This window comes from Chlamydotis macqueenii, chromosome 1 (assembly GCF_036417535.1).
Source record: "Chlamydotis macqueenii isolate bChlMac1 chromosome 1, bChlMac1.mat, whole genome shotgun sequence".
Taxonomy (NCBI): domain Eukaryota; kingdom Metazoa; phylum Chordata; class Aves; order Otidiformes; family Otididae; genus Chlamydotis; species Chlamydotis macqueenii.
The window spans coordinates 200,758,668-200,786,254 of NC_141556.1; the positions used below are offsets into that span (position 1 = coordinate 200,758,668).

A 27,587-nucleotide genomic window follows, 5' to 3' on the forward strand; every position below is an offset into this window, starting at 1 on the left:
TGGGTGGAAGTTTCTCCTTAATGAGAGAAGGACAGAAGCCATTAGAACATTCATAAATATTATCAGATGTACCCAGGGGAAAAGGGAAATAGCCTGAACAGTCAAATGCAAGCCCTAGGTAAGTGAGGTACAAAGTAAATGGAAACCACTGAGACAGAAAATTGTTCAAGACTGGGCAAGTTTTCTGGGGAAGTATGTCTCCTCTTAGACTTCTGCTTAAATATCCTCTTCAGTCAGTGCTACAAAGAGGAAACATGCTGAATAGAACTCTGTCAGTGCTTACATTCCTACGTAGACTTAATGAACGAGGAATGGTGAGTAGAGTACCTAGAGAAGGTACACTTTGAAGTCTTCTGCCTCAACATGAAAGAAAAGGGTGTAGTTTTGTGGAGGAAGAAGTGTGCAAATAAAACAGAATTATTGCCAATACAGGGAGACACAAGCCTCTACTGCCTGGGAGTACAGTGGAAAAACCCTTGAAAATGCCAGCCTTTTCTTAATGACAGTGTGAACCTCCTCTTACTTAGGCACCCAGTTTGAATTTAGCAGTGACTTAGCAGATGGATCTCAGACCTGGAGAGGTGATTTGGTGTGACTTGAGCAAGGTAGTGATGGTAGCAGTACAACCAGAGCTGTCACTGAAGAGCAATTTGGGGTAGGTAAGGGCAAAGTTTACCTCTCTCCATTGGTTACATGGTGATTTTAGGCAAACTTCAGGCATGGTCAATGTGTTAGGAGTTGTCCAAATTTGGTACCATCATAGAGGTGAAGCTGCCACAGATCCACACCCCCAGGTCCAGCCAGCAGCGAGGCTGAATGTGTATTCCTGGTAGGCACAGACACACACACGTGCACACAAGTACACACACGCAAAGACACTAATGGGTCCCCAGCAGCTGGGCTCAGACACCCCATCCTACTAGCAGCTGCCCTGGGATGTGCTGGTGTCCCCTGCTGCCTCATGCACACACACACACACACAAAAAAGTGTCTCTGCCAACTTCAGATCCCATGTCCTTCCCGGTTGCTGGCTTGGGCCCTCGGTCCCTTCAGTAGCCAAAACACTCGGTCCCTCCAGTATCCAACCCTAGCTTATGGCCACTTTGAAACCCAGCTCTTACCCTACTCAATGGCTTATCCAGCTGGATCTTCGTTAGTGCCCGCACACGTATGTATTTACCCAACTGACATGCATGCACCCCAATCTCTCCAGTCACAGCACCACAGGCACAGGGGCCTCTAGCCCTTTGTCCCACCCCAGGGGCTGACACTGAGACCCTACCACGCACCCCTGCACACAGGACAGAGCCCCTGGCCTGGGAAAATCGGTAGAAATGGGGTTTAGTGAGAGCCCAGAACAGACTGTGCCAGTTAGGTAAAGGCACAACACAACAGTCCTACTAGCAATGTGAGGGACTGTGTAGACAGCAGTTGGCTCTCAGTAAAAATTCTCATGTATTTCAAGGGGTCTTAGTTTCATTTTGGCATATTAATGTCTCCTTCTGTTGGGTTCTGAGTTTTTTGTCTGAAGGCAAGTGCTTGAAAAGGAGAGGGTGGGAATGTGCTAGCTGCTACACCATGGGACAAGCAGATGACTGGAACCTCATTAGGGATGTGCTAAAGGACACGGAGTAGAAAGCCAATGCAGACGATGAAATGGGACGTGACTTTGTAGCCCAACACCGTGGAAATTCCCAAGACGGAGGTAAGCCACTGCTTCTGCTTCCTCTTCCTGATGCTGTTTAAGATGACTCTTCAAATACATAAACAGCTCCTACAGCTAGTGATGGAGTCCAAGACTTTCTAGTCCTGCCACTGGCTGCATTGGAAAGTAATTTATTTAATGTTTCCTGGAAAACAACCAGATGTCCCCTCTCACCCTCTGCCTGACTCAATATCCTCTTGGTTACATGAAAATTTGGCCATAGACCCTTTGCAGAAATGTGCAAGGCAGCAGAATTTTCCTGTGCAAGTCGCAACACATTATTTCCCAAAGTTCGCATCTCAGCCACTGGATGCATCTGATTAATCTGCATCTCTTCTTTGCCTGTATGTGTTTAAACATATTCAGAAAATAAAAGAAAAAAAAAAAAGGATGGAAGAAATAAGGAGTTAACTACTCCTTAGGAAAAAATATAAGGAGAAAGAAATGGAGGTATTGAATCAGTAACCATATAAACCAGCCTATAGAAACACATGAAGGAGAAATATTTACAGTGAAATAACACTAATTTAGAAACAGAGTTATAGAAGTTAAGTAGCATTCCACAAATCCCAGGATCATGTAAGCTGTAGAAAAGACTTTGAAGAAGTATCCAACACACACAATTCTTTCTGTTCCTGTCTGAAAATCAAGATGGATTAAGAATAATCAACAATGAAGTTTCCTTGGACTATGAAGTACAAGGCTGAATCTCCTTACATCTACAAAAGTTATACCCGTTGAATAATTATTGTCCAGGTCATTTCAAATACCAGCACTGGGCTGTTGCTTCTGCTTTTGAAATATCCTGTATTAGCTTTACTCAATCACTTGAGACAAGCAATGTGACTCGCATTGGAAGGTACAAAGTAATTTGCGTTTCCCAGGAGTGGTGTCTGCTGTGCTGAACCTAGATATAATTGGGGTGTGCTACACTACAATCAATGTAGAATCATATACATCATGATGGTTAATGCCATGACACAGGAGCTACGGAGACCTACGTCCTTCCAGGGTAGCTGGAGGTCAGGTGGGATTCCCTAGAGCATCTCAAACAGCACTAATACTCAGACAATTGAATCCCAAACCTCATGTCTAAACGTAATCACTGTTGTTTGAGACCATTCTAGAGTCTTGGAGAATAGTCACTGCTTCCCTTTTAAGAAAAAGCTTTCATATATTTAAAAGCACTTATCACGGCTTCCCTCAGTCTTCCCTCAATAACAGTGAACACTGAATCACAAAACGGTTACTTCAATATTCCTTTTCTAAGCTCACAAAAATTTCTGCTGGGCTTCATAGAGTCTTTCTGACCAGAGGTCATCTCTCTGCCTGGATTCAAACACGCTATTGCACCTGAGACATTATCCGTGCTGGTAAGAGTAAAAACATTATTTTAATTACCATACAAATGGGAACCCAGTTTATGCATTCCAGTAACATGATTGATTTTTGTTAATATCAGTCAAAAAATGTTGAATCATTTTAGCACTCAGTTTTGCTAGCATCAGAAGATTGTTTTAGATAGAACATTTAGTTAGCTGATGACAGCCCCCCTGGAGTTACGATGCTGATTACTTCTAGATCAGATCAGTTCTTTGTACTGTATTTTATATTTTATTGTTACGTATTATGACAAAATACGCTATATTTCATAGAACCATAGAATAGTTTGCGTTGGAAGGGACCTTTAAAGGTCATCTAGTTCAATCCCCCTGCAAAAAGCAGGGACATCTCCAACCAGATCAGGCTGCTCAGAGCCTCATCCAGCCTGGCCTTGAACGTTTCGAGGGATGGGGCATCCAGCACCTCCTTGGGTAACCTGTGCCAGTGTTCTACCACCCTCATTGTAAACAATTGTTTCCTAATATCTAATATAAATCTACCTCACTCTATTTTAAAACGATTACTCCTTGTCCTATTGCAACAGGTCCTACTGAGGAGATTCTCCCTATGTTTCCTGTAGGCCTCCTTTAGGTACTAGAAGACCACTATAAGGTTTTCCCAGAGCCTTCTCTTCTCCAGGCTGAATAGACCCAACTCTCTCAGCCTGCCCATAAGACAGGTGCTCCAGCCCTCTGATCATCTTTGTGGCCCTCCTCTGGACTCACTCCACCAGGTCCATATCCTTATGTTTGGGGCTCCAGAGCTGGACGCAGTACGAGAGCAGAGTAGAGGGGCAGAATCCCTTGACCTGCTGGCCACGCTTCTTTTGATGCAGCCCAGGATGTGGTTGGCTTTCTGGGCTGCAAGTGCTCATTGCTGTCTCACGTTGAGCTTTTCATCCACCAGGACCCCCAAGTCCTTCTCCTTAGGGCTGCTCTCAATCCATTCTCTGCCCAGCCTGTATTTGTGCTTTGGGATTGCCTAGACCCATGTGCAGGACCTTGCACTTGGCCTTGTTAAACCTCATGATGTTCTCACAGGTCCAGCTCTCAAGGTCCCTGTGGATGGCATCCCTTCCCTCTAGTGTATTAAAGCACACACTTTGGTTTCGTCAGCGAACTTGCTGAGGGTGCACTCTATCCCACTGTCCATCTCACCAATAAAGATGTTAAACAGAGTCAGACCCAATACTGACTGCTGAGGAATACCACTCATCACCAGTGATCAAACAAGTTGGACATCAAGTTGTTTATGTCTAAGGCTGCAGTGGGATGAGGGTGGCCTGGCCAATAGCTCACTGCTGCTGTAAGGGGACGCTCCTGCTCCTCCCTTCCTGCCCAGCGCTCCTGCTGTTTCCCTGTGCCCTTCTGATACCAAGTGTGCTCTCAGTGAACCGATTCAGAGGGCTGAAGCTATGAGAAAGCAGTCCAGAAAAAGAAACCCAACCTCCCCCAATAGTAATTATCTGCTTGGGGTAGCAACTGCACTGGCTCCTTATGGGAAAAGCACCCGAGCCAGGATGAAAGAGGGGTGGGATCGTAGATGGGAATGGGGATGTAGGGAGGCAGCCAGGCATGAGGACTAGGATCCTTTTGGCAGCAGCAAGGTAAAAGATTGTCTCTGCTGCTCATGGAACAGCACACCATTTGTAGATTGTGGGGTCTGCATTTCCACAAAGAAATTCAGGCACAAAGCAGGGCCATTTTACCTGTGTTTGTATCTCTGCACCTCGCAGCAGCAGTTAGCATACAGCACTTATTCTCTTTGCTTTCAGCTAAATGTTTTGTAAACACCCTGCTTGCTGCATCCAGGGGATCTGGGGCCAAGCAGTCGCAGCTGTGAGATGCAGCACAACCAGCCAGCAAACATTTTAGCAAGCCCTTGTTACTGTTTAGGGATCTGTTATTTTTCACTGATTTTTATATGGCTGCCAACAGGCATGGTACAGCTCCTTCGTAGCTGTTGGCTTCCTCTTCCAGAGTCTGTTGCCTCCGTGCTTGAGCTGACATTTATGGAGTGGCTGGTAAGTGCTCGGGGGGAGAGCTGGGTCTTGCCTTGTGAGTGCATTTGGCAGCACAAGCGGGGAAAACGCACAGCTGAGGCAGCCTGCACGGCTCCAAGATGTGTGAGTGAGTCTGTGCTTTTTCCTTGGATGCAGATCCAAGAGAGGACTTTCCTCCTTGTTCTGCCCTCAAAGACATCAGCAACTTTTAGGGTTCAAACTGATACAGGTACTCTGTCGTGGTCTTAGATATTACATGATGCAAACAGGACCTGTGTTATGGCTTTAATCAGAGGTTTAAAGTACTTGCAAATTGTCATAGAATCGTAGAATGATTTGGATTGTAAGGGACATTTAAAGGTCATCTAGTCCAATCCCCTTGCAAGGAGCAGGGACATCCCCGACTAGATCAGGTTGCTCAGAGCCCTGTCCAACCCGGCCTTGGATGTTTCCAGGGATGGGGCATCCACCACCTCTCTTGGCAACCTGTGCCAATGTTTCACCATCTTCAGTATAAAAAATTTTTCCTTATGTTCAGTCTGAATCTACCTCCCTCTATTTTATGTTACTCATTATAATACAATATGTTATCTTATGTTACTGTTACATGTCATTTCCTATTATTTTTCCAGTTTATCAAGACCTTGTGCCATAAATAATCTAAATTAATGATTCAGAAAAAGCTGTGAAATGTGGCTCCACATTTTGCCTGAAAAGCATTTCCTTATTTATTAAACACTCTACAAAATTGCTCAAACCAGAGGACTCGCACAAAATAAAGGCTGGAACACTAGTTAAACACATTGTGTCACTACCTGATGATGAAACCGTTACGCATCAGTTTTACTAATCAGAGGATATTATACAGCATGAGTCAGGCTGTCACTGATTTACAAATTAGCTATATAAACAGAGCTGAGAAGGGTGTTCAATAGCTCAAGAGTGAAACTGAGGCAGACAAACTTAGACAAGGATGAAGACGCTTTTGCTTCTCCTGGTGCTGTATGTGGCCAAATCCTCTGCTTTTCCTGTCGCTCCAGAAGATGAAGATGAAGAAAAAGCCCTACAGCTTGTAGAGGTAAATATTTTTCAGTGTATTTCTAAGTGAAACGTAAGGTAGTCTGAGAGATAAATATAATTGCAATTCTTTTCACAGAATATGGCTTGAAATTAAAGATGTACCATTTTGCTGAGGTTTCAAGGGAAACGTTTTCTTATCAATCTAGAAAACGTGTGAAAGTTATGTGGAACCTATTTCCCAAAAGTCATCTGAATATTGCATAACTTCACTTTTGATGTTGTCTGTAAAGTAATAACAAAACTATGGAAGCATGAGTTCTAGCAGCAAGGCTCTGTGGTTGTGCAGAAATAGCCAAATTTAGCAACAATTTACATTTCAGAATGTGCTTTGAAACTTGTGATATGACTGGTTTGAGTATGTAAGGGAGGAAACTTACTTGAAACAAGCATGCATTTCAGTCTTTTGCTGAATGGAGCTTTTACGGAATACTTTGAAAAAAAAAAAGACATCTGTGAGAAATACAGCACTTAGATAGACACAGTATCATTTATTGGAGACAAAATTGTTGAAATTTAGTAGGAGTACCTGAGTTCCTAATATTATATTTCATAGCTAAAAATAAATGTCATGATTTGCCAAGTGCTGACTCTCTAGTAGTAGTCATCTGCTTTGCTGGGAGTCCCGGCTGTGTGGAGTCGCACTGCCAGTCTAAGTTTCCTTGAATGAGACCAGTTATAAGCGTCCTCATAAATTTTGCCATTGGAGTAATTATTTATTCACATAAATAATGTGAAATTAATTATTAATAGTAAATATGATATTTTAAAGACATTTCTTCATATATTCCATCAGAAACAAGAAATGCAGAAAATTATATTAAAACTGTAAGTTATATAGAATCATAGAATCATAGAATGGTTAGGGTTGGAAGGGACCTTCAAAGGTCATGTAGTCCAACCCCCCTGCAAGGAGCAGGGACATCCCTGACTAGATCAGGTTGCTCAGAGCCTCATCCAGCCTGGCCTTGAACGTTTCCAGGGATGGGGCCTCCACCACCTTTCTGGGCAACCTGTTCCAGTGTTCTATAACTCGCATCGTAAAAAATTTTTTCCTAATTTCTAATCTAAATCTACCCCCCTCTATTTTAAAACCATTACCCCTCGTCCTGTTGCAAAAGGCCCTACTAAACAGCCTTTCCCCATCTTTCCTGTAGGCCCCCTTGAGGTACTGGAAGACCGCTATCAGGTCTCCCTGGAGCCTCCTCTTCTCCAGGCTGAACAGCCCCAACTCTCTCAGCCTGTCCTCATAAGAGAGGTGCTCCAGCCCTTTTATCATCTTCGTGGCCCTCCTCTGGACCTTCTCCAACTGGTCCATGTCCTTCTTGTGTTGAGGGCTCCAGAACTGGACACAGTTCTGACTCTTCACACCAATTCCTGGAGAAGACAGGCTGTTCTTGCTCCTGGTGAGCACAGGACATCTCAATATCAGAATAGCTCAAGATTACTTAGAAAATTTAAGTGTGACTGAAGACAGAACTGATATGACACAATGCTCTTCTTTTTTTAAACCCTGGTTCAGAGTTATCTACAGAATTTCTACGACCTTCAAAGGGATCATAAGCATCATTTAAGAAGCAAGGGTGGAAATCCTCTTGCTGCAAAGCTCAAGGAAATGCAGACATTCTTTGGACTACAAGTGACCGGGAAACCTGATCTTGACACTTTGGAGATTATGAAAAAATCCAGATGTGGTGTACCTGATATAGGGCAATACGTGTTCACAGCAGGGAATCCCAAATGGAAAAGAAATGATCTGACATACAGGTAACCTTTCCTAATCTGGTTCAAAAATATCTAGCAAATCCAGCATCTCAACTTCGTTGGTCTAAAGTAAGTACATTATGCCATACATAGACGTCCAGAGTGATTAACTGATTTCTGGAAGAAGACAGGCACTCTAGAAGGCAGTATCTAAAATGAAGCCATTACAAATTTTCATTCATGAAAGATAGGTCTGAGATGTCTGACTTCTGCATACATTATTATTTTTCATCTAAAATGCTGTATTCTTAACAATATATAATGTGTTGGGTTTGCTTTGAAGGATCTTGAATTATACCCCAAAGATGAGAAAAGCTGATGTAGAAGCAGCAGTTCAAAAAGCTCTCAGTGTCTGGAGCAACGTGACACCATTGACATTCCGAAAGGTTGAGGATAAAGAAGCAGATATAATGATCTCTTTTGCTTATAGAGGTAACATTGATATCTTTACGTATTGAATAACCATCTGCAGTCATAGAAATAATTTAGGATTCTGACTGATTTTTTCCCTCATCATTTTAGACCACCACGACAACTCTCCTTTTGATGGCCCCAATGGGCAGCTGGCTCATGCTTTCCAGCCTGGTGAAGGTATTGGTGGAGATGTGCATCTTGATGAGGAGGAAGCCTGGACAAAAAATGGAAGAGGTAAAGACTTTGTAACTGGATCCATACATACAGTTTTACTTTGTACAATCTTAGCTCATATGATGCTTAGTTCATGAGGTGGATTACAGGGAAAAAGTGTGGAAAAAGTGGCAGAGCTTGTCCTTTTAAATCAATTTGCTCCTTTTTTTTTTTTTTGTAGGAATCACTTCACTGAAAAAAAAAATTTTAGGATGTAGTGGTTTATAATGGCAACTAAGTCAGCACTTTAAAATACTTTTTTTTTGTTCAGATGAAACATAAAACTTGCATACAGGAAGATCTGGTGATAAACTTTTCAAGTCCAATCCTTTATCTTTCTTAACCTAGCACTTCAAAGTTTGATGCTAACTAGGGTATTACAGTATCGCCAAAACTGCCATCTTAGTCTTTGTTTCAAAGGTTTTTTCCGTTGAATCACTGAACTTCCGCTCTTCATTGGCATGATCCTTGATCTGAGCAGTTTATGTGACAGCAGGAGAAACAGGGTTTGTGTTTAAGACACATGAACACTAGAGAAAGGGCAATGGGACCACAGTTAAGGCCAGACATTCTTCAAGTACTCATATAGCTCTTCTGTTACAATAATATTTTTGAGTTGTAATGTTGACAGCATTACTTACAGCCTCTGTGCCTATTTTAGGAGGATGCATAAGTGTTTCTCATTTAGTCCACTGTGCTGAATACTGAAACAGATTTTACCTTGTTTCATATGATTTTTATCCTACAGGCTACAATTTGTTCATTGTTATTGCCCATGAGCTTGGTCATTCGCTGGGTCTGTCTCATTCAAACGATCCTGGAGCACTGATGTATCCAACTTACTCCTACACAGACCCCAATGAATTCCTTCTTCCTCAGGATGACATTGATGGCATTCAAGCCATCTATGGTAAGAAAAAAAAATATTTCCATTTAATATTTCTAATTGGGAGGCTGGTAAAGAGTAGTAAGAATATATTTTAAATATACTTATTCCACCAAAATGAGAAGTTTAACTGTTGCTGAACAATGGATAACAAAATAAAGAAAAATTCTGGAAGCTAACTTGAGGCGAAATTCATTCTGCAAAAATCTCATTTTGGAAAAGATGAACACAACTGATTTTACCAACATTAAAAGCCTGCTTTTAGTGACAAACCCTTAGTTTAAAACCGTATGCTTTCTCATTCTCTCTAAAGAAGGTTCTTGGTGTCCTCAGAGACCTTCTGAATGCTGTCTTTATATTTCACCTTTCTAAAAGGTAAAATATTCTTCCTATAGGACAGTCTAATGCTGCTGTGCAGCCAACAGGACCCGTAACTCCACAAGCTTGTGATCCAAATTTGACATTTGATGCTATTACTACGCTACGTGGAGAAATAATATTCTTCAAGGGCAGGTAACAAAAATAAGCATATTTATTATCTCTTTAAAATATTCAGTAGTTTAAAAAAAAATCTGTAATTCATGAGGGAAAACTGTCCTTTTGGAATGTAGTACAAAAAGAAGCACTAGAAAACCACCATGTATTTACACAAGCAAGAGTTCTCAAATCATTAATCCCAACAGCCCTGGTTGAAAAGAGCAGTGAAGGAGATGAGGGCTTGTAGGTTGTTTTCCAGCTGTTCTGCTGCTGTGGCCACTGCTGCAACAGACTGGGACCAGAGCTGGTCTCCTGGAAGGGAACACCTTGATGAAAATGGAGAAGGGCCAAAAGGCTCCTAACTAAAACAATGGGCTTCCTCCCTGCATGCAAATGAGATGTTGGGGCTGGACCCCATATTTTAAGGAAACCCATAAATAGAATCATACCTACTTTATTCTGAGTATTCTGTAGCAGTAACTGACACACACAGATTGCAAAGCTCTTCAGGCAGCTGTGATGCTGCCATTCTGTAAAGATGCTTAAGAAAGGCATTTTTAGGAAAATCTTAAGGAAGGCTAAAGCCCTGACAGAAGAACTTATATTCATCTTGCCTGATTTTTAGCATGTAAGTAAGAGTGCAAGTGCTCTAGATTTCCTTTACATTCAATGGAGGGGGATATTCACACCCAGCTCCCTCCTGTTGTACTCCATGAGCTATAATAATCATTTTGCACTTATGATAGGAGTGGAACCATTTCATTACATCAATTTTGTTTAAACCAGATATATGCTGCGCAAACATCCTGCAAGGGCAGAGACGGAGCTCAATTTTATCTCACTGTTCTGGCCAAAGTTGCCATCAGGAATTCAAGCTGCTTATGAAAACGTTGAGAGAGATGAAGTTTTACTTTTTAAAGGTAATGGAATCTGAAATCCTCTACTTTTTCTGCCAAGTTAGTCCCTGCTCATTTGCAAGCTATGCAGTTACAAAAGTCAAAGCATTTTTAAGGGAAGATGAGGGAAACAGAGAATCTTACAAGTCTGCAAATAATTAAGCATCATAGAGTTATAGCGCTGTAAGGGATCTCCAGAGGTCATAATCCTGAAAACTCGCCCCTCTGTTACAGTTAATGCTCTGAAAAACAAGAAATGGAAATAGCTTCCCTTCTTCAGGTCTAGTTCTGTTCAGGTAACAGCATTTCACTTTATGCAGAAGAATTTTTGCTGAATTCAATTGGCAAATACAGACATTTGTACACTACTGTTACTGATAAGCTTATCAATATTTCGTGATATTTTGGAAAAAATAAACAAAAAATTAGTGCAAAAGTGCACTATGAGAGGAAAATTGTTCACTGAAAAAACAATCAATCCTTTTCTTTAAAGGTCTCAAATATGTTTAAAAGGTCTCAAATATGTTTAAAATGTCTCAAATAATTTCGTTGTGGACATATTACTGTATGTGATATATTAATGTATACGAATATATTCATTGCATCTAAAATTACCAAAGCATTTTGATTAGACAGATGTTCTTAATTGTCTAATTTAATGCACATTGTCTGTTTTTCAAAACATTATATGGCTCTATAATCAAATAGCATATTACGGGAACTTAGTAAACTCAATATCCCAAATCAATGTTGGTGGATTAACTCATCAACCTTTAGCCCTCCCCAGGTTGTTACTTTATATTAATCTAAAAAAAAATCTCAGAAAAAATACTATTGATGCACCTTATAATTCTAATGTTTTACTCATACAAATGAAAGACATTTTCATTGTCTTCATGATGTAGTCCCAGTGTAAGAACTAAAACCACTTTCTAAAGTAATAAACTGAAAGGATTAATACTGATATCTAAGACACATTGTTTGCTACCCATCTAAAACACAATAAATGTTGTTTATAAATAGCAAAACCGAATAAAATGTGCTTACATTTTTCAGAGGATAAATATTGGGTTCTCAGGGGATACGACATTGCACCTGGCTATCCTAAACCAATCTATCGTTTGGGGTTCCCGAAGACTGTTAAAAGAGTTAATGCAGCTTACACTGATGAAGCCACAGGAAAAACGTACTTCTTTATAGCTGACAGATACTGGAGGTAAGATTTAGTGTTCATGTACTAGAAGGTATATTTCACTTGTCTCTGAGGACTGATGTATTACTATAAAATTCAAGTGCAATGATGTTTAAACCAAGTAAATTCATTAAATTTAAACAGGATTCTCTTGAAGTTTAAAAAAAAACTAAGCATTTCCTAGGAAATGCCAGCCGTTCTATAGGAATTTTTTTGCCAATCATTAGATTCCTGTAGCAGAAATATAATTATTTGCAACTGAATTAAACCTCTACCCAGTAAAAGAGTGATTTTCTAGTAAATTATTCACTTTTTCTCCACAACAGTGCTGCTTTTCTATGCACTGTTGTGAGAGTGTCCACTTTTCATTCACATTTCGAACAAAATGAACTGCTAATAAAAAGTGTTGTAATTTAATTTCTTTATGAACAAACTGTAAATATTCTCCAATTTTACAGTTGGTTATATTTATAATTTAAGTGTAGCTTATGACAAATTTCAGAGAGTAATTTTGTTTCAGATGTACATGGTTGACACTAATACAAGTATGTTTCAGGACTATGCTACCGTCTTCTACGCCCAGGACTCATGTTTTGGTTTTATACTGCACTGGATATCCAGTGCCCTGAAACAGAAACTCATTTTATGTGCAAGTGATGGCCAAGGCTCTGGACAGGCCAGAAATGCATTAATATATCCCTGAGCTGCGTTCCCAATGTAGTTGACAGCCTTGTTACAAACTTTACCAAAGGCAGGATTTTTGAATCTCAAGATACTCATAATGTGAGAACATTAATGTGTAATAGGAAGAATCAAAAAGCTACTTTGTTTAATCTTTATAAGATTTCTTAGAACAGTAGAGTTGCATGTGTGTATGAACTAGCTTTGGACTTTCAAAATATTGGCTGCTTCCTCACAAACCGTAATGATATATCTTGTGTTAAGATATGATGAAAACAAAAAATCCATGGACCATGGTTATCCCAGGAAAATAGTCTCTGACTTTGGAAAAATTGGCAGAGTTGATGCTGCGTTCCAGAAAAATGGTAAGTAAAACATACCTCTAATCTGGGTTTACTTGAATATGTTGGCTTTTGTAGACAGAAGCGTTTGTTTTCCAAAACCTGTTATTAACATTAATGAGATGGAATTAAAAATAGCAAGTATATACAGACTGATTATGTTGTGGTTTTTTTCAAAGTCATCTATTAAATATAATTGTATTAAATTTTATTTCTAGGCTATGTCTACTTCTTCCACGGAACAACTCAGTTCCAGTTTGATCCTCGTGCCAAACGGATTGTCACACAAATGAAGAGCACCAGCTGGTTTAACTGTTAGTTGCAGCGTTTTTCCGTATGCACACTGTATGTTTTTGTTTGCTGAATTTTTCAGCACTTCATAACTACCAGGTCATAATGGATTTCTGCTCAAATTCTGTGGGAGTATAGTCTTAATAATTATTTATTGCAAAACAAATATATTTATATAATTTATCACAATTTCATCTGCTACATTAAAGTTTCTTAATAAATTATGTTTGTCATATCTTTGTGTCCCTAATGTCTTATTTGCACTAATAGTCAAGAGACAAGTCCAGCTTCCAAATACTAAAAAATGTATTCTGGCATGAAATACCAGATCTTTTTCCCAAAACCAGAGAAAGGAATAGTCAGAGTTCAGACTCCATCACCTCAGACAAGCCCTGGTGAAAATCCTATGGGTCATTAGGCCAGTTGAGGCTCCTTAGCATCAGTCTACATACAAATCACCCTTCCACTTTCTGTTCCTCTATCCGCAACTTCCATTCTTAGCCCTCTAGGGTGTACGTTTTTGAAAATGTGGGCGAGGCTTTTCTTCTCATGTTTTTGGGTTTAGGAACTGAGTTTAAGCCTGGAAACACAGATTAGAAAGAACTCCTGAGATTATTGAAACCAGTCCCTTGCTACCACAGGCAGCTATGTTATATAACAGAAAAATAAACCTCTTTGCTCAAGGCTTTTTCAAGGGCTTACTGCTCCAGGAGCTAATAAATCCCTTCTAATTTCAGTGGGTGAAAGGATGACGTTTGCTTAGAAAAAGATAAATTTTGGCCAGAAATATCTCTGATATAAAAAGTTAATGAAAAATACAGCTTGACTTCCAGCTCAAATGCATTTTTTTTTAATATCCTCAATTAAAATGCTGTTGGAAGGATTATTCACTTTCTCTTTAGTCTTTGTAGTTCAGCTGATAACATTAGAAGCCATATGACCATAAATGTATTATGTCATACAACATCTGTATTATTCAGCATACTTCAGAGGAGGGTTTCAGGTTACTGTGATTGAAGTAATTGCATTTTGAAGAAAGAATGTGTACCTTATTAAAAAGTATTTGTTCAATTTTTTTTATTACTTAGCTGTCTGTATTAGAAGCCTATTAAATTGTAACTTTCATAAATAAAGAACAGACCTGGTAATTCTTACATTTATTAAATTCAGGAGTAAAAATCAGTCTAAATACTATTAAAAGATAAAAAATTGCATGATTGAAAATTAACTTGAATATATTATATTCTTTAGCAAATATATAAAAAATAAAATAATAAAAATAAAATTAAATTGTGGTAAATCAAAGGTTTCAATTAAGAAGTTAATTTACGTGAATTCTATTCTCACAAGGTGATTTAGGTACCAGTTCTTTAATTTGAAACCTTAGTAGCAATGCTATTTAATCATTTAACCCACTGCTACTGAACTACCAATGAAAATTAAACTAAAAATTATTTTAGAAATATATAAATCAAAATTGATTCTGTTGTTATAGCAGAGATGGTCTACAAACATAACACAAGATTTATAGTGAAAGATAATATTTCTTAGTAGACTAATTATATCTTAAAAAATAAAAATTGGGGGCACATGTTCCCTTCGGATATGAAGCAGAAGATCTCAAGGTGTTGCCAAAAAAGATCCTCAGATTTACAGCAGAACACTAATCCCTCTCTAGAAGAAAAAAGCAGTAGGTACTTACGGTGCAGAGAACATGTTACATGGAAGGCGAAGTTTAAGGAGGGGGTTATCTTCTGCAGGAATAAGAGAGACAAAAGGTAATTTAAAAACCATGGAAGATCAAGAAGCTAAGAGAGGATGAAGTTTATAACGGTATATTTTTAGTCCATGCCTTTTGGTATCCTGTGAATTTCCAATTTTTAGTTGCCAGACACATTTCTGGGAATTTATTTTATGGATTTCCCTTGAGCAGAAAGATCGAGAGCTCAAAACTGAGTGATTACTTTGTGAGAAATATTCCCCGTGCTTATGTGAGGGAATACTTCCTTTGCCTGCATAAGCATGGTGATTGCTCCATTCCAGTCACAACATCAGGAGGAGGGTATGTCTGGTGCTGGCAGCTCTTGCCTGCTTGCAGGCGCAAACACCATGTTCAGTATTTTGGAATTTGGGTGTTGTTTCCAGCTCAGTCCACACAATCATCTACCATTTTCTTACTCCCTTTTAATAAGTTTATGGTCCTATTTGCTAATTACTGTACTATGGTAGAGTACTGTACCACTCCCTAGTCTATGGTTACTGTTTCTGTATGTAGTTGTAGCCCACATCGTTATTAACTGAGACAAATTTGCCTGGGCAGGAATCCAACTCCCTAAACACGTCTAGTGCATTTGAGATGCTGTAGGGTATCCAAGTCACACATGCAGGTCTGAAACAGGACTTCTGGGAGACCAGCACTCCCCAGTGCTCCCCAAAGCCTACACTGTCTCTAGGCATCTATGTTCGGGTGGTTGAATTCTGCCCTCCCAGGCTGCAGTCTTTGCTAAAAGCTTGTCAAGGATCAAATATATTATTTGAACCATTCGCCATTGTCCCATTTTTTTTCACTCAAGCTGAGTAATGATTCCCGTTTGTTGACTCTATGGTAGGATTGAGCCTGCAAAGTAGTGTGGCTCAACTCAGCTGCCTGGACAGGTATCTAGTGCCACTAAGGTACCTGAAGGTTTCCAGTTGGCTTCCAATGACCAAGCTAGAAGCTACATCTCCCCTCTCGGTCCTGAGTCACTGCCATGTCAATGTCTCAGGTTTACTAGTCTGTCTCAAAAGCATAACAAATCACTGTTTAGGCAGCTTAATTGCAACCTAAGTGTATTCATGTCACCTCAGGCTTAGGCTCTCATCATAGTCAATTGTGTTGGTCTAAACATTCGGTGGGCTTCTGAGAGCTGTACAAATCATCCCAAGTTTACATCTCACGTGTCTTCAGATGAAATGCTCTCTAGATGCCATCTGACCATATCAATTAGATTTCTGTTGATCTAACGCAAGCTTAGACAGTTAACTCATGTGCAGACACCCACATCATGAACACTTAGGAAAGCTGAATCCCTGCTGGTATTGTGCTAAGATCACCATGATGCAGCAGTATTGATGATTCTTATGATGCTCTGTGCAGCATCACTTGGTACTACTGAGGTGATGAGGATAGGCAGCGACTTTCCTGGGTTAAAATATACGTCACATTACTGCAATCTGGATAAAACCAATTTTAGGATGGGAAAAGAAGTCATGAGATAGATCATCATCCACCAACTCCAACCAATGTCAAAGATAAGCATTAGGAAGTCATAACGAGCAGCTCTTATACAGCTTCTTCTTTTCCCAGGCCTCAAGGCCAGCTATAGGCATATTTGCGAAACTGCTTGCGAAAAAGCATGCTCAGGCCTCTCTCCCACGAGCAGTGGGAACCAGCTGCTGTGTTGTGTAGGTGGTCAAGTTGCAAAATCCTAAAAGTGCTTTCAGTGAAATAGGCCTCCATTATCTGTTACACAAATGTCTTCTGAGAAAACACTAATGTAGTTTTAGCTGTTAGCTGAAACTAGAAATGTATTCTAAATTAGTCATTTAAGTTTCTCTACATTCAATAAAGACAGAGAGAGCACCTGTAGAGGCCAGTTCACCCTATTCTAAGATAGCTGGTTGAATCATTCTCCAGAGATGTGTATTTCCCCCTTTTGTACAGAAGAATGCCTGCCTAATAAGTGTATAAATTTAGGTGTGACTAATCTTAACCTAGCTGCTTTCATTGTCTCTGGCCTCCCACTGCTACACAGCAGACAGCTGTGGGGATCTGATGGCTAACCACAGTGGGAAAAAAAAGATAACCACTTCTCTCAGTTCATGTCAAATCTGCTCATTGTGCTGCCTTCATTTCTTACAAAACTAAATTCATATCAGCCAAATAATGTTTTCCAAAAAGGTGTTCTAGTGCTATTGGGAAACATGCTTGGTGCAAAAGTCACTGAACAGGGGTTTATCTTCTGTGGCCCACACCATGTACATAGTCAGATGACAGCACTGTGATCATTCCTTCTAGCTTTAAAATCTTTGAGATAAATGCATATATCCATTTAAAAATATAACACAGATCTCAAAAAAGACATCCTGAACTTCTGGATAAACACACATGTCATTTCCAGGATCAGTTCTACTGAGCTCCTCATCTCAGAAAATTTGTTGTCACAGTTTGTACCTCAGTTACAGAACCGAGCGGGATCCAGGTCTCACAGGTCTCATACCTTACAGTACAATGAGAATAAAAACAAATTAAGGGAGGGGTTGTTCGGTTTTTTTTGTTTTTTTTTTTTTTTATGGTAGCTGAGAAATGTCATCCACAAACAAGTTTAACGAATGAGACTACATTGTGAAATTTGGGCTAGAAAATTCGTCATTAACGCCTCCAGCTGGAGAAAAGGTGGCTGCAAGTGACAGCATAAAGAGCCAAAAACATGGAAGCAAGGATTTCCTGAAAAAGCCACAGTCTAACATGAGGTTATTTCTCACAAGTGTTTTGTAAATGTTGAGTACATGCTGTCAGAGCTCCTCTGAGGTGCCAAACACCTTCAGCTCCCGCTGCTGCCAGTGGAAGAGGAAGATGCTTGGCCAGCACAGGGTGAAATCCCATAATTTGTCACAGCTTGTGTGAGTCTTGAAACTTCCTTCATTCTGAATTACTTAAGACAGGAAATAATCATATCCCCTGTGGCTAACATGGTTAAACTGAAGAAACCTGGGGTGATGAAATGGCAGATAGATGGGTGATAGATAGATAGATAGATAGATAGATAGATAGATAGATAGACAGACAGACAGACAGACAGACAGACAAATAGATCTGATAAATGCAAATAGAGATACAAGATTATTCACATCCTTTAGGCTGGATTTATAGAGTAAAATCTTTTTCATTTATGTATATCCTGGATTCCACCAATGTAATTTAAAGCTAACACATCTTTTCAAAGAGTTGCAGGGAAGAGGTAGGGATTGATTTGGGATTTTAATCCATTTTCCAAAACACTCAGTCTCACTTTATAGATCAATTTGAAAATAAACCTTTCTGCTTACAGTAATTTCTCCCAAAGTTTTAAATTTTTTGGACGGGATTCATATCTGGTGCATGATTCCCATTTTCGAGGCTGAGAATGGTTAAGAGTCTCTGTACATTTAATGGCCCCATTTCGCACAGCTGGGTTGAGAAAACTTAAAAGGTTTTGCATTTGTCTGCCATTTCATCTGGTGTGAAATTGCTCAAGTTCACTAAAATTCAGTGTAAAATAGCAAAAATCGAGTGCCAGTTCTGAAATGGTAGCCAAGCAGCTTTAGGAGTATTCAAATACTAACCAACTTCAGATGTCTGTGAAATCAGATGGGTTTAATTAAGTTTTATTGTGTCTGCCAACACACTGTTATAGGACGTGTGGAGGTAACCAGAGCATGATAAACTCTGAGTCAGTCTACAGCTGACACTACAAAGCACTCAATAACTGTACGAATTAGGACGCGAGAGAGGATGCACGTGGAGCAGAAAGCAGACCGTTCTCCTACCAGGACAGAGACAAGAGTGAGAATGAAGGCTCTGTCACTTTTCCTTTTAACATGTGTGGCTGTTTCTAACACTCTTCCTATGCACCCAGAGAAAGACAACAATGAAGAAGATGCAAAGCTTGTACAGGTAACTACATTGTCCATATCTGAGACCTATTGAGCCCTTTCCTTTTAGATATAATCTGCATGTTCCAGCTACAGAGTAGTTTGCTGCCTTTCTGAGACAATGCTATTACACATAACTCTGTTGTCTAAACTTTACTAAAGTGGGATAAATCTGTACAAACTGGAAATGTCAAGTAAATTAGCATCAGGGACAATATGGTCTGTTTCTGTTTAGCTACGATCTTCAGGAAAACATATGTTTTGCTCCAGAATCACAGGCAGATTGTTTTGCCATCAAAGTACACAAATAATATCAGTCCTAAGGTATTTATTTGAGAGAGATCAAAATGTGAAATGTGTTTACTTTATTTTTTCACTAGGACTATTTAAATAAATTCTATGCCGCTGAGCCAGATCCAAATCAACTTGGATGGAAAATAAATGCTGAATCCACAGCTGAAAAACTTCAGAAAATGCAACAATTTTTTGGTTTGAAAGTGACCGGAAAACCAGACTCTGAGACGTTGGAAATTATGAAGAAACCCAGGTGTGGAGTTCCTGATGTGGGTCTCTATGGTGTTACTCTGCCAGGATGGAAGAAACACAAGCTGACATACAGGTAGCATTTCAGTAATTACTTTTTGAGTTTAAATTTAGGGTTTGTGGATATCCACGTTTGTTATATATAAATATAACTTCTACAGCAATTGTTTCCAGTTGGGAATATGAAAATGTTTTTCTTTCCCTAGCTGTTAGACATGCCTGTTCCTGAGAGGAATTTCTGAGAGTCAAGCTGGGTGTTTTACATTTCCTGAGTCAACTATAGTATTTTTGCCTGTCACGTGTCACTCCTGACAAACATTCTGTGAGCCAATTAGAAATATCAATTGCACCCTGTACAAGCCGCTTTATCTTCAAAATTTGCTTAGACCAACAGTTTAGTAGCCACAGAAACCTGAGGAGATTATTTTCCTCACGCTCAGGAGACGATCTCCTGGCTACGAGCCATTTTGAGGAAAACTGATACCGTGTACACAATTATTATTATGAAAAAGACATGTTGGACATTTATCACATTCCTCAAACTCACTTGGTCCAAGACGAATCTTGGGAGCTATTGGATTACAAGTTAAATTGCTTTTTACACATCTCTGTTCATAATTTTAAGAACATGAGAGAAATTTTTTCTGCAAACACTAAGTATTGTTATTTGAACCCTCATAACTGTAGAATTGTAAACCACACACCAGATATGAGCAAAGAGGATGTGGATAAAGCAATCCAGAAGGCACTTCAAGTGTGGAGCGCTGTCACCCCGCTGATTTTCACTCGTATTCATGAGGGAATAGCAGATATAATGGTTGCTTTTGGGACCAAAGGTAATACTCTGACTGCATACCAATGGTAAGATTTAAAGATGTTCCAATACTCATGACATAAACTCAATGTTGTTTCAACATCATATTGTTTAGCTCATGGACATTGCCCTCGTTATTTTGATGGTCCCCTTGGTGTCCTTGCTCATGCCTTTCCACCTGGCAATGGTTTTGGTGGTGACGTGCACTTCGATGAGGATGAAGATTGGACCATAGGCTCAGCTGGTAGGTAAAAAAAAAATATTTCTAAAGTGTTGTGCAGATGAGTAAACTCCTTTCTGATTTTACTTAGCTAAAGGAATAGACTGAGTTTAAACACACCATAAGAGCATTTTGAGGATATTACAGGCCATCCTACAACTAGGATACTTCCCATGATGCTGATGTAAGATCAGCCTAGTCTACTCTAGTTCTTATTTAACACTGATAAAAATGCCAACGGGACATCCCTTTTCATACATGAATGCTACAGACATGGGCCGCTCTTACCTGGTGGTTGGTAAGGTCCGTGCCCACCAGAGTTTCACGACCTGTGGTAAAAGCTTTCTGACTTTTTCCATTCCTGGTGCACACACTGACACCAAGCCTGGTACTACCACACACTGCAGAGGAAGCACATCATGCCTTGCAACATCCCTCAGAGGAGATCTCCACCACCTAAAGAACATTACAGCCACCAGCGAGAATGAAGAGTCTTCACTAATAGCACCAAGATAGGTTCAACTATAGACTGTTATAGCTTTAATCGGCATTCAAGCTAGGATGGGCTTATACATGAAAGCGTTTTCCAAGCGATTTAGCTGTCTGCCAGCAGCCGGGAGTCTGAATGTGCTGTTCAGCCACCTGCAGGCTGAGATGCAGCATGCAGAGCTGACTACAGACATGTGCCACTAGGCCAGAAGAGAGAGTACATCGAGTCCTTAATCATCTAGCTGGTAGCCATCTGCTCCCCGCAACCCCCAGGCTGTCCATACAGCATATAAACCCTCTGACAGATCCATCAGAATGGGCACACTACCCTGGGCACACTACCCTGTTGTACTTTAGACCCTTTTCTCATGCAGTTTTTGGAATGGAAAACCGTAGATGATAACTGCAGTAGGAGAATTGAGGTCACGCTGCAGGAAAAGCATGCAGCTAACAAACCGGAAGGTGTTGTAAGAGCACTGCCTGACGAGGAGAGATGCGAGTTTACTGTGGTGGAAAAAAAAACAAAGGATGAGAGAAGGATATGTCATGGTGATAAAATGTAGTATTTCCTCCACACTGGGGCTGAATGTGTCAACCCGAGTTTTGCTGCTGTTCCTCAACAGCAAAGCTCCAGCAGCCAGGCATTGCAGAACTCATTGGAAAGTTCGAAAGGCTCGTGAGAGGGGAGGACTGGAAATACGTGTGGAAAAACTGAGGCTTTGTTTGTTTTTTCGAGAAATGGAAATCTTGGCCTCAGCCAGCCTTTCTTGGGCAATCATGACCAGTCCTCTGCCCTACCACAGACTTGTGATCTTCACTAAGTCTGTTGATATTTCTGCCTCCTGGTCTGCAGGGCAGATGATCATTCTTCCCTAATTCAGAAAGGCGTGTTACTTGGAGGGATGCATGTTGAAGGAAATTCCACTTTTATCTATTTATTGTGTTAATATATTTCACTGGAAATAAGCATGTGTAAGCACAATATTTTAAACTGATATTTTATTTGAAAAGGCTATAAAAAAACCATACACTTGAAAGTCCTAGCGATAAAAAGTTAAATCATTCTGCTAACATTGTGTTTTTCCTTGTCTATTCATGATCTCATCTTTCTTTCTCGGGTTTGTAAGAGGGAGGGTAACAAACAGAGTGACACTTTGGTACCTCAGGTGAGCAGGGAGTGCGTCCTTTTATCATTCTTCTGAAGAGCTGATAGTTTGATATGACTCACTGTCTAATCTGCTCTAGCTCAGCCAGGAAACCCTGCCAGAACATTCCTCAGAGCTGCACCCACACTCACCCCCAGACATCTACTCATGCCACACACATACTTTCAGTAGCTAACACTAACAGCAAGAAAAAGAGCCAAAAGTCACTCCGTTCTAGCGGGGGAAGAACACAACCTTATCCTATACAAAATATATGTTTACGATATGTTTATATGCACAACCTAGTGAATTTTAATATATTGTACAAAAAAAAACCATCACTGAGCAATAGCCCTGCTGTGTTCACAGCCTATCAGTGATTTGCAGACCAAAATTAGACTGATGTCCCTATCCATTTTTTAAGGGTTCAACTTGTTCCTCGTTGCCGCTCATGAGTTTGGCCACGCCCTGGGTCTCTCCCATTCTAATGACCGGAGGGCCCTGATGTTCCCTAATTACGCCTATGTCAGCCTCAGCGAATTTCCACTCTCTCCAGATGATATAAGTGGCATTCAGTCCATTTATGGTGAGTAAAATCCATGGCTTAAAAAAACAAGTAAGTAGGAGATAAATAATCTCTTTCACATAAAATTCATTGTGTTCTCATAATATAAAAAATGCATTTGTATGTGAAAACCTTAATGTTTCTACAAATTTGTTGTATCCTTTCTAAAATGTCCTCCTTAGGACCTCAACCAAATGTCCCAGATAAAAGGCCAGCCACCCCTACCTCACCTAAAACCTGTGGCTCCCAGATGTCTTTTGATGCTATAACAACACTTCGACGAGAAGTCATTTTTCTAAAGGGCAGGTAAATATTGACATGACATTTGTATCTATGAGGTTTATTTTTTCATGATTTCTACAAATACTGAATACTGTAGTGGTTCGCATGATTATGATTATGGGATTTATAATGAGACAAATTGATAACTTTCTGTTCACAGAAACAAAACTATTAGCAGATGTGAGTTATATTAATATTTTTAAGGATCCTCTGGAAAAATCATGCTTCATTATTTTCCAGAAAACATTTTAGTCCCAATAAAGCTTTATTCCCAAATGCATAGATGGTCACACCAAGCAGTGATATGAATAAATGCTGCAACCATTTCCTAAGAAATTAGTATTTTCTACCATATAGTTGGACCAGTTTCTCCTCCAGTCACCTATGCAAGCCCAAAGTCATCTGGGTAGACAGAGAATAGCTTATAGTCAGTCTCATCTGGGACCCTGTAACTCTCTTATATGGTACGGGAAGAACCAGAATTTTTCAGCTACTTGTAACTGATACCATTGATCAATCAGTACCAATGAGAAGGATAATTCTTGAAAGAAATCAGAATTTAAAAAGCCTAGTTGCCACCAAAGGGAGTGTTTTCCTTTCTGACACGTCAATCCAGGTAGCTCCACTGACAAGAAAGAGCTTGTTAGTCACAACGTTGTTCACATTCTTGTGCATATATAGAAATGTCTGTGGTTTATTATTTACTACAAAAGCTGTTTCATATTTAAATCAGGCACTTATGGCGAGTCTATCCTGATAACTCAGGAGTTGAACTTGAATTAATTTCTACCTTCTGGCCAACACTGCCGTCTGGTATCCAAGCTGTGTATGAGAACATGAAAGATCAGCTCCTATTTTTCAAAGGTGAAGTATGAGATTTTCTTTACATTTTTCATATCTTTAATTTTGTGGGAAGATGCAGAAAGGAAAGGTAGCTTCTTGTGCATAAAATTCACTTTTCAAATAAATAAAAAATAACTTAAGACATTTTGACTAGTCTTCCTACAACCTACACTACGGGAGTGCATTTTTTCTTTTAGTGTCTCAAAATCACTGTTGAAACTAATTTTTTTTTTTTTAATAGGCAATAAATTCTGGGTTATCAGTGGATATCAGGTGTTGCTTGGTTATCCAAAGAATATCAACACACTGGGCTTCCCTAAAGGTGTAAAGAAAATTGATGCAGCTCTTTGTAATAAAAACACAGGGAAGACAGACTTTTTCATAGGTGACAAGTACTGGAGGTAAGAAAAAAATGACAAATGTTTTCTTATTATTAACTCAAACATAATTTGAATAGAATTAAAATTGTCCATGTGATAAAAAAGAAAGTAGACTTTTAGGTATCTGTATGTAACTAGATAACTATAGTAATCCCACTTTTCAAACAAATGTTTCTTTGACTCCTGTACAGGGAGAAGAATATAGCTTTAACTTTTGAAAGCTCAATGGTGTCCTGAAACAGGCATTCAAGATATGGATCCATTTTGATGCATTATGCCTGGAAGATTAAAAAATTCCAGCATGTAGAGCATTTTTACAAATACAATAGACAAAACTATTTCTAGAGAATAAAGATCTGAAAGCTAACCTACTTCAGCAGAAGGCTGGCAGGGATGGCTTGTGCATATCTAAAAGTCCTGGATTATTTTATCTCTTTTAGAGAGATAGAAGTGATAGTTACTTTTCCTTTCTTTGACTGGTCAGCACTGGACTTGCAACATGCTTCTTTTAAATCCTATTCCCAAGCTGGCATGAGTGATTCCTGAGGCAAACAGAAGCAAAAAAAAAATCAGTTTTGGGAAGCTGATTGATTCCTCCTGTGCGCAAGGAACTGCTGCAAACACCTTCTGCAGGCAACCAGGAGCATGTATGGGTCAAACAGACTTTATCATGACTGGTTGTGGGGTTCCTCAGTGAGACATACAGTGTCAGCTGGGTTTTCAGATGCATGGTTTTTTTCCTGTCCTTTGTTTTTGATAGTTTTGGAAAGAGTATTTACAATATCTATTTTACTGCCTTGGTCACAAGACAAAGGCATGTAAGAAAACCACAGCACAGATTTCTTATCTAGTAACTCATTCTCTCAGTCTCATGTCCCTATGAAAAGTATTTCTTGTATCCAAGGAGAAGCAAAACAAAAGCTTGTTTGTTTGCTCGCTTTTTTCCTGAGAGGGTTCCTCAAATCTCCAAGAACCTTTTAGGTCCTCCTTTCAGCCCCCAAATTGAGGTCCATCTTATAACAATTGGCCTGGCTCTGTTAAGAACAATTTGACTGTATTAGAAATAAGTCAACTTCCTCTCCTTCGTCTCAATCTGTCAGCTGGTAGAGGACTATGTACAATATTATATCAAATTTTAAGTGGAGTTCAAAATTCATGCAACAAATACATGCAGTCACTACAGTGGGAATCAACCTGACCAGTTTCCGTGTCCTGCCTGTTACACTGCTAACGTTAGAGAAGGTAAATCCCATCCCTGCTGTCAAAAATGTGGGTCTTCCTTCAATTTGTCTTACTCCAGATCCTTCTTTGGAGCTGTGCCTTCCTTCATCATCAAACAAGTAGCCACCTCATGGAAAATGCGATGGCCAGTGTCTCTCTGTAACCCCAGTGAAAGCAGTCAACCTACAGATGGTGGACACCTTTCAGCAGCTGCTTAATTCTTTGCAGAATTGATGTTCAAACTCTGTAAAATTACATGTTTTCCTTTATATGATTTAGGTTTGATGAAAACAGCCAGTCCATGGAGAAGGATTATCCCAGACAGATAGTCGATGACTTTCCAGGAATTAGCCAGAAGGTTGATGCTGTTTTCCAACAGAAAGGTAAATGAAATGAGTTTTTAAGTAAAATCAGTTTACTTGTAAATAATGAAAGTCCTAGAGTTATGATGAACGTCATTATTGCTGTATCCTGCAAAAGATAAAACTGAAGAAATGCTCTCCTGTGTGTACAAAGATGACATTCCCCACCTTGTTAGAATGAAGCTCTTTCTTGTATCCATAACATAATGCTTTACTTTTTTATTTCCAGGATTCTTCTACTTCTTCCATGGATCAAGGCAGTGGGAGTGGGACTCTACTGCTAAAAAAGTTATCCGCGAACTAAAAAGTAACAGCTGGTTTAACTGTTAATATCATTAAGCTTTCTTACACACAGCAAATGAGAATAAAAATCCTTCTAGATTTCTCAAAGGTTATTCATATATACATCACTATACCGAAGAGGCAACAGGACTCGTTTTATATGTGTCTACTATTTTAATAAATCAGGATGTCAGCGCTAATTGTATCTCCAAAGACTAGAATAAAACTGCATTTTTTCTCCTAATTAAGAGCAAAATGTCCAACATAATTTATTCCTTTATACTCCAGGTGGGTTTTCAGGTATTTTGGCAACAAACATTTTCAGGTTGATGTCAACTATTTTCTGCTTCATCTGCTGAGGACATTCTACATTTCTGAGATGTGAATTCGGTAATATCCTTCCAACATATGATGTTTGTATTTTGCTTCTATTCTCTCTAAACATCTTCAAAAGCCAGACTTTTCATTAATCACTCATTTTTCTGTCCTCTCTCCTGTTTTCTTCTCCTGCTTTTCTTTGACTTTTCTCAGGTGTAACATTGTTTCACAACTTATATAAATCCCTCCTGTTGAGGAAAGTTAATCATTAACAGTTAATGAAGTTTTCTGACTGGCAACTTTAGATTCTGTTAAACCAGAGTGAGGTGTGTGTTCACAGGTTACCTGTAAAAATAAATAAAGCAATGAGTCCTGCTTTTCCTTTATTTGCGACAAAGGCCTAAAAAGTCACTTGTAACACACAAAAAAAAAAAAAAAAAAAAAACTTGACTTTTGATTAGTAATAATAGCTTGATCACTCAGTTCTCCCTCTTTCTTTGTCATTTCTTTGAAGGAATAGGAACCAGAATAGGAGTATCACAGCAGAAACCCAGTAAGTGATGAGTGCTTAGTGGTGGTCCTTTCCCTCCATCTCTGCCAGGGGCCTGGCTAACACAGGACTGTATTTTGCACCTCACCATATCCTCCCACAGCCCTAGAGAGCTCCCAATGCCACCTCCCCAGCACTCTCTTATGCCACCTATAGCTCCTCATAATGCACATCCCCATACTACATTTAGGTTACTGGCTGAGTAATGCTGTGCAGTTACCCGTGAGCTGACCAGCTGCTAGCCCCACAGCCCAGCCAAGGGATAAATTAACCACCTTCCCATTTATACAGTTTTTTCTCCTTCGAGCCAGTTGCTGTTTTCTACAAAAGTTGTAGGAACTACAATGTCCCAGTTTGGTTTGGCTGAATTTGGCCGGTACTTTCAGTTACTGTGGGACGAGATCAAGATGTAGATACACAGAAAACAGGATTCCCCACACTCAAGCTAAAATAATTTTCTTGGTGTTTTTACTGAACATCCTTTCTGCTTTTTGCTGGACATTTCCATTGGATTTGTAATGTCATATTCCCCCTACTGTTGACCAGAGGAGTCTGGAAGGGCAGACAAGGCAAGGCAG

At 39.6% G+C, this 27,587-nt stretch overlaps 2 protein-coding genes across 2 annotated transcripts; both read left to right on the plus strand.

The window, feature by feature from the left end:
- The first annotated feature begins 6,063 nt into the window (after window positions 1-6,063).
- On the plus strand, window positions 6,064-13,350 carry LOC104473095 (interstitial collagenase). The gene is made up of 10 exons (XM_010124751.2): window positions 6,064-6,168; window positions 7,690-7,934; window positions 8,215-8,363; window positions 8,454-8,579; window positions 9,307-9,468; window positions 9,840-9,957; window positions 10,708-10,841; window positions 11,874-12,033; window positions 12,955-13,055; window positions 13,250-13,350. Exons 1-10 carry the CDS (start codon window positions 6,064-6,066, stop codon window positions 13,348-13,350), a joined length of 1,401 nt encoding a protein of 466 aa, XP_010123053.1.
- Window positions 13,351-18,852: 5,502 nt separating this feature from the next.
- LOC104474919 (matrix metalloproteinase-27) lies at window positions 18,853-26,189 on the plus strand. The gene is made up of 10 exons (XM_010124752.2): window positions 18,853-19,017; window positions 19,376-19,614; window positions 20,226-20,374; window positions 20,468-20,596; window positions 22,631-22,792; window positions 22,954-23,077; window positions 23,787-23,917; window positions 24,138-24,297; window positions 25,777-25,880; window positions 26,089-26,189. The coding sequence occupies exons 1-10, from the start codon at window positions 18,856-18,858 to the stop codon at window positions 26,187-26,189; spliced, it is 1,461 nt and encodes a 486-aa protein (XP_010123054.2). The 5' UTR covers window positions 18,853-18,855.
- Window positions 26,190-27,587: the final 1,398 nt, after the last annotated feature.

What these genes read in the sequence shown, in the direction of transcription:
- LOC104473095 (XM_010124751.2), top strand. Translation starts at nt 6,064, where the DNA reads ATGAAGACGCTTTTGCTTCTCCTGGTGCTGTATGTGGCCAAATCCTCT. An exon ending in GATCTCTTTTGCTTATAGAG is followed by an intron (nt 8,364 to 8,453) that starts GTAACATTGATA and finishes TCATCATTTTAG; the next exon opens with ACCACCACGACAACTCTCCT. An exon ending in TGCTGCGTTCCAGAAAAATG is followed by an intron (nt 13,056 to 13,249) that starts GTAAGTAAAACA and finishes TTTTATTTCTAG; the next exon opens with GCTATGTCTACTTCTTCCAC.
- LOC104474919 (XM_010124752.2), top strand. Translation starts at nt 18,856, where the DNA reads ATGCACGTGGAGCAGAAAGCAGACCGTTCTCCTACCAGGACAGAGACA. An exon ending in GTCATTTTTCTAAAGGGCAG is followed by an intron (nt 23,078 to 23,786) that starts GTAAATATTGAC and finishes TATTTAAATCAG; the next exon opens with GCACTTATGGCGAGTCTATC. An exon ending in ATAGGTGACAAGTACTGGAG is followed by an intron (nt 24,298 to 25,776) that starts GTAAGAAAAAAA and finishes TATATGATTTAG; the next exon opens with GTTTGATGAAAACAGCCAGT.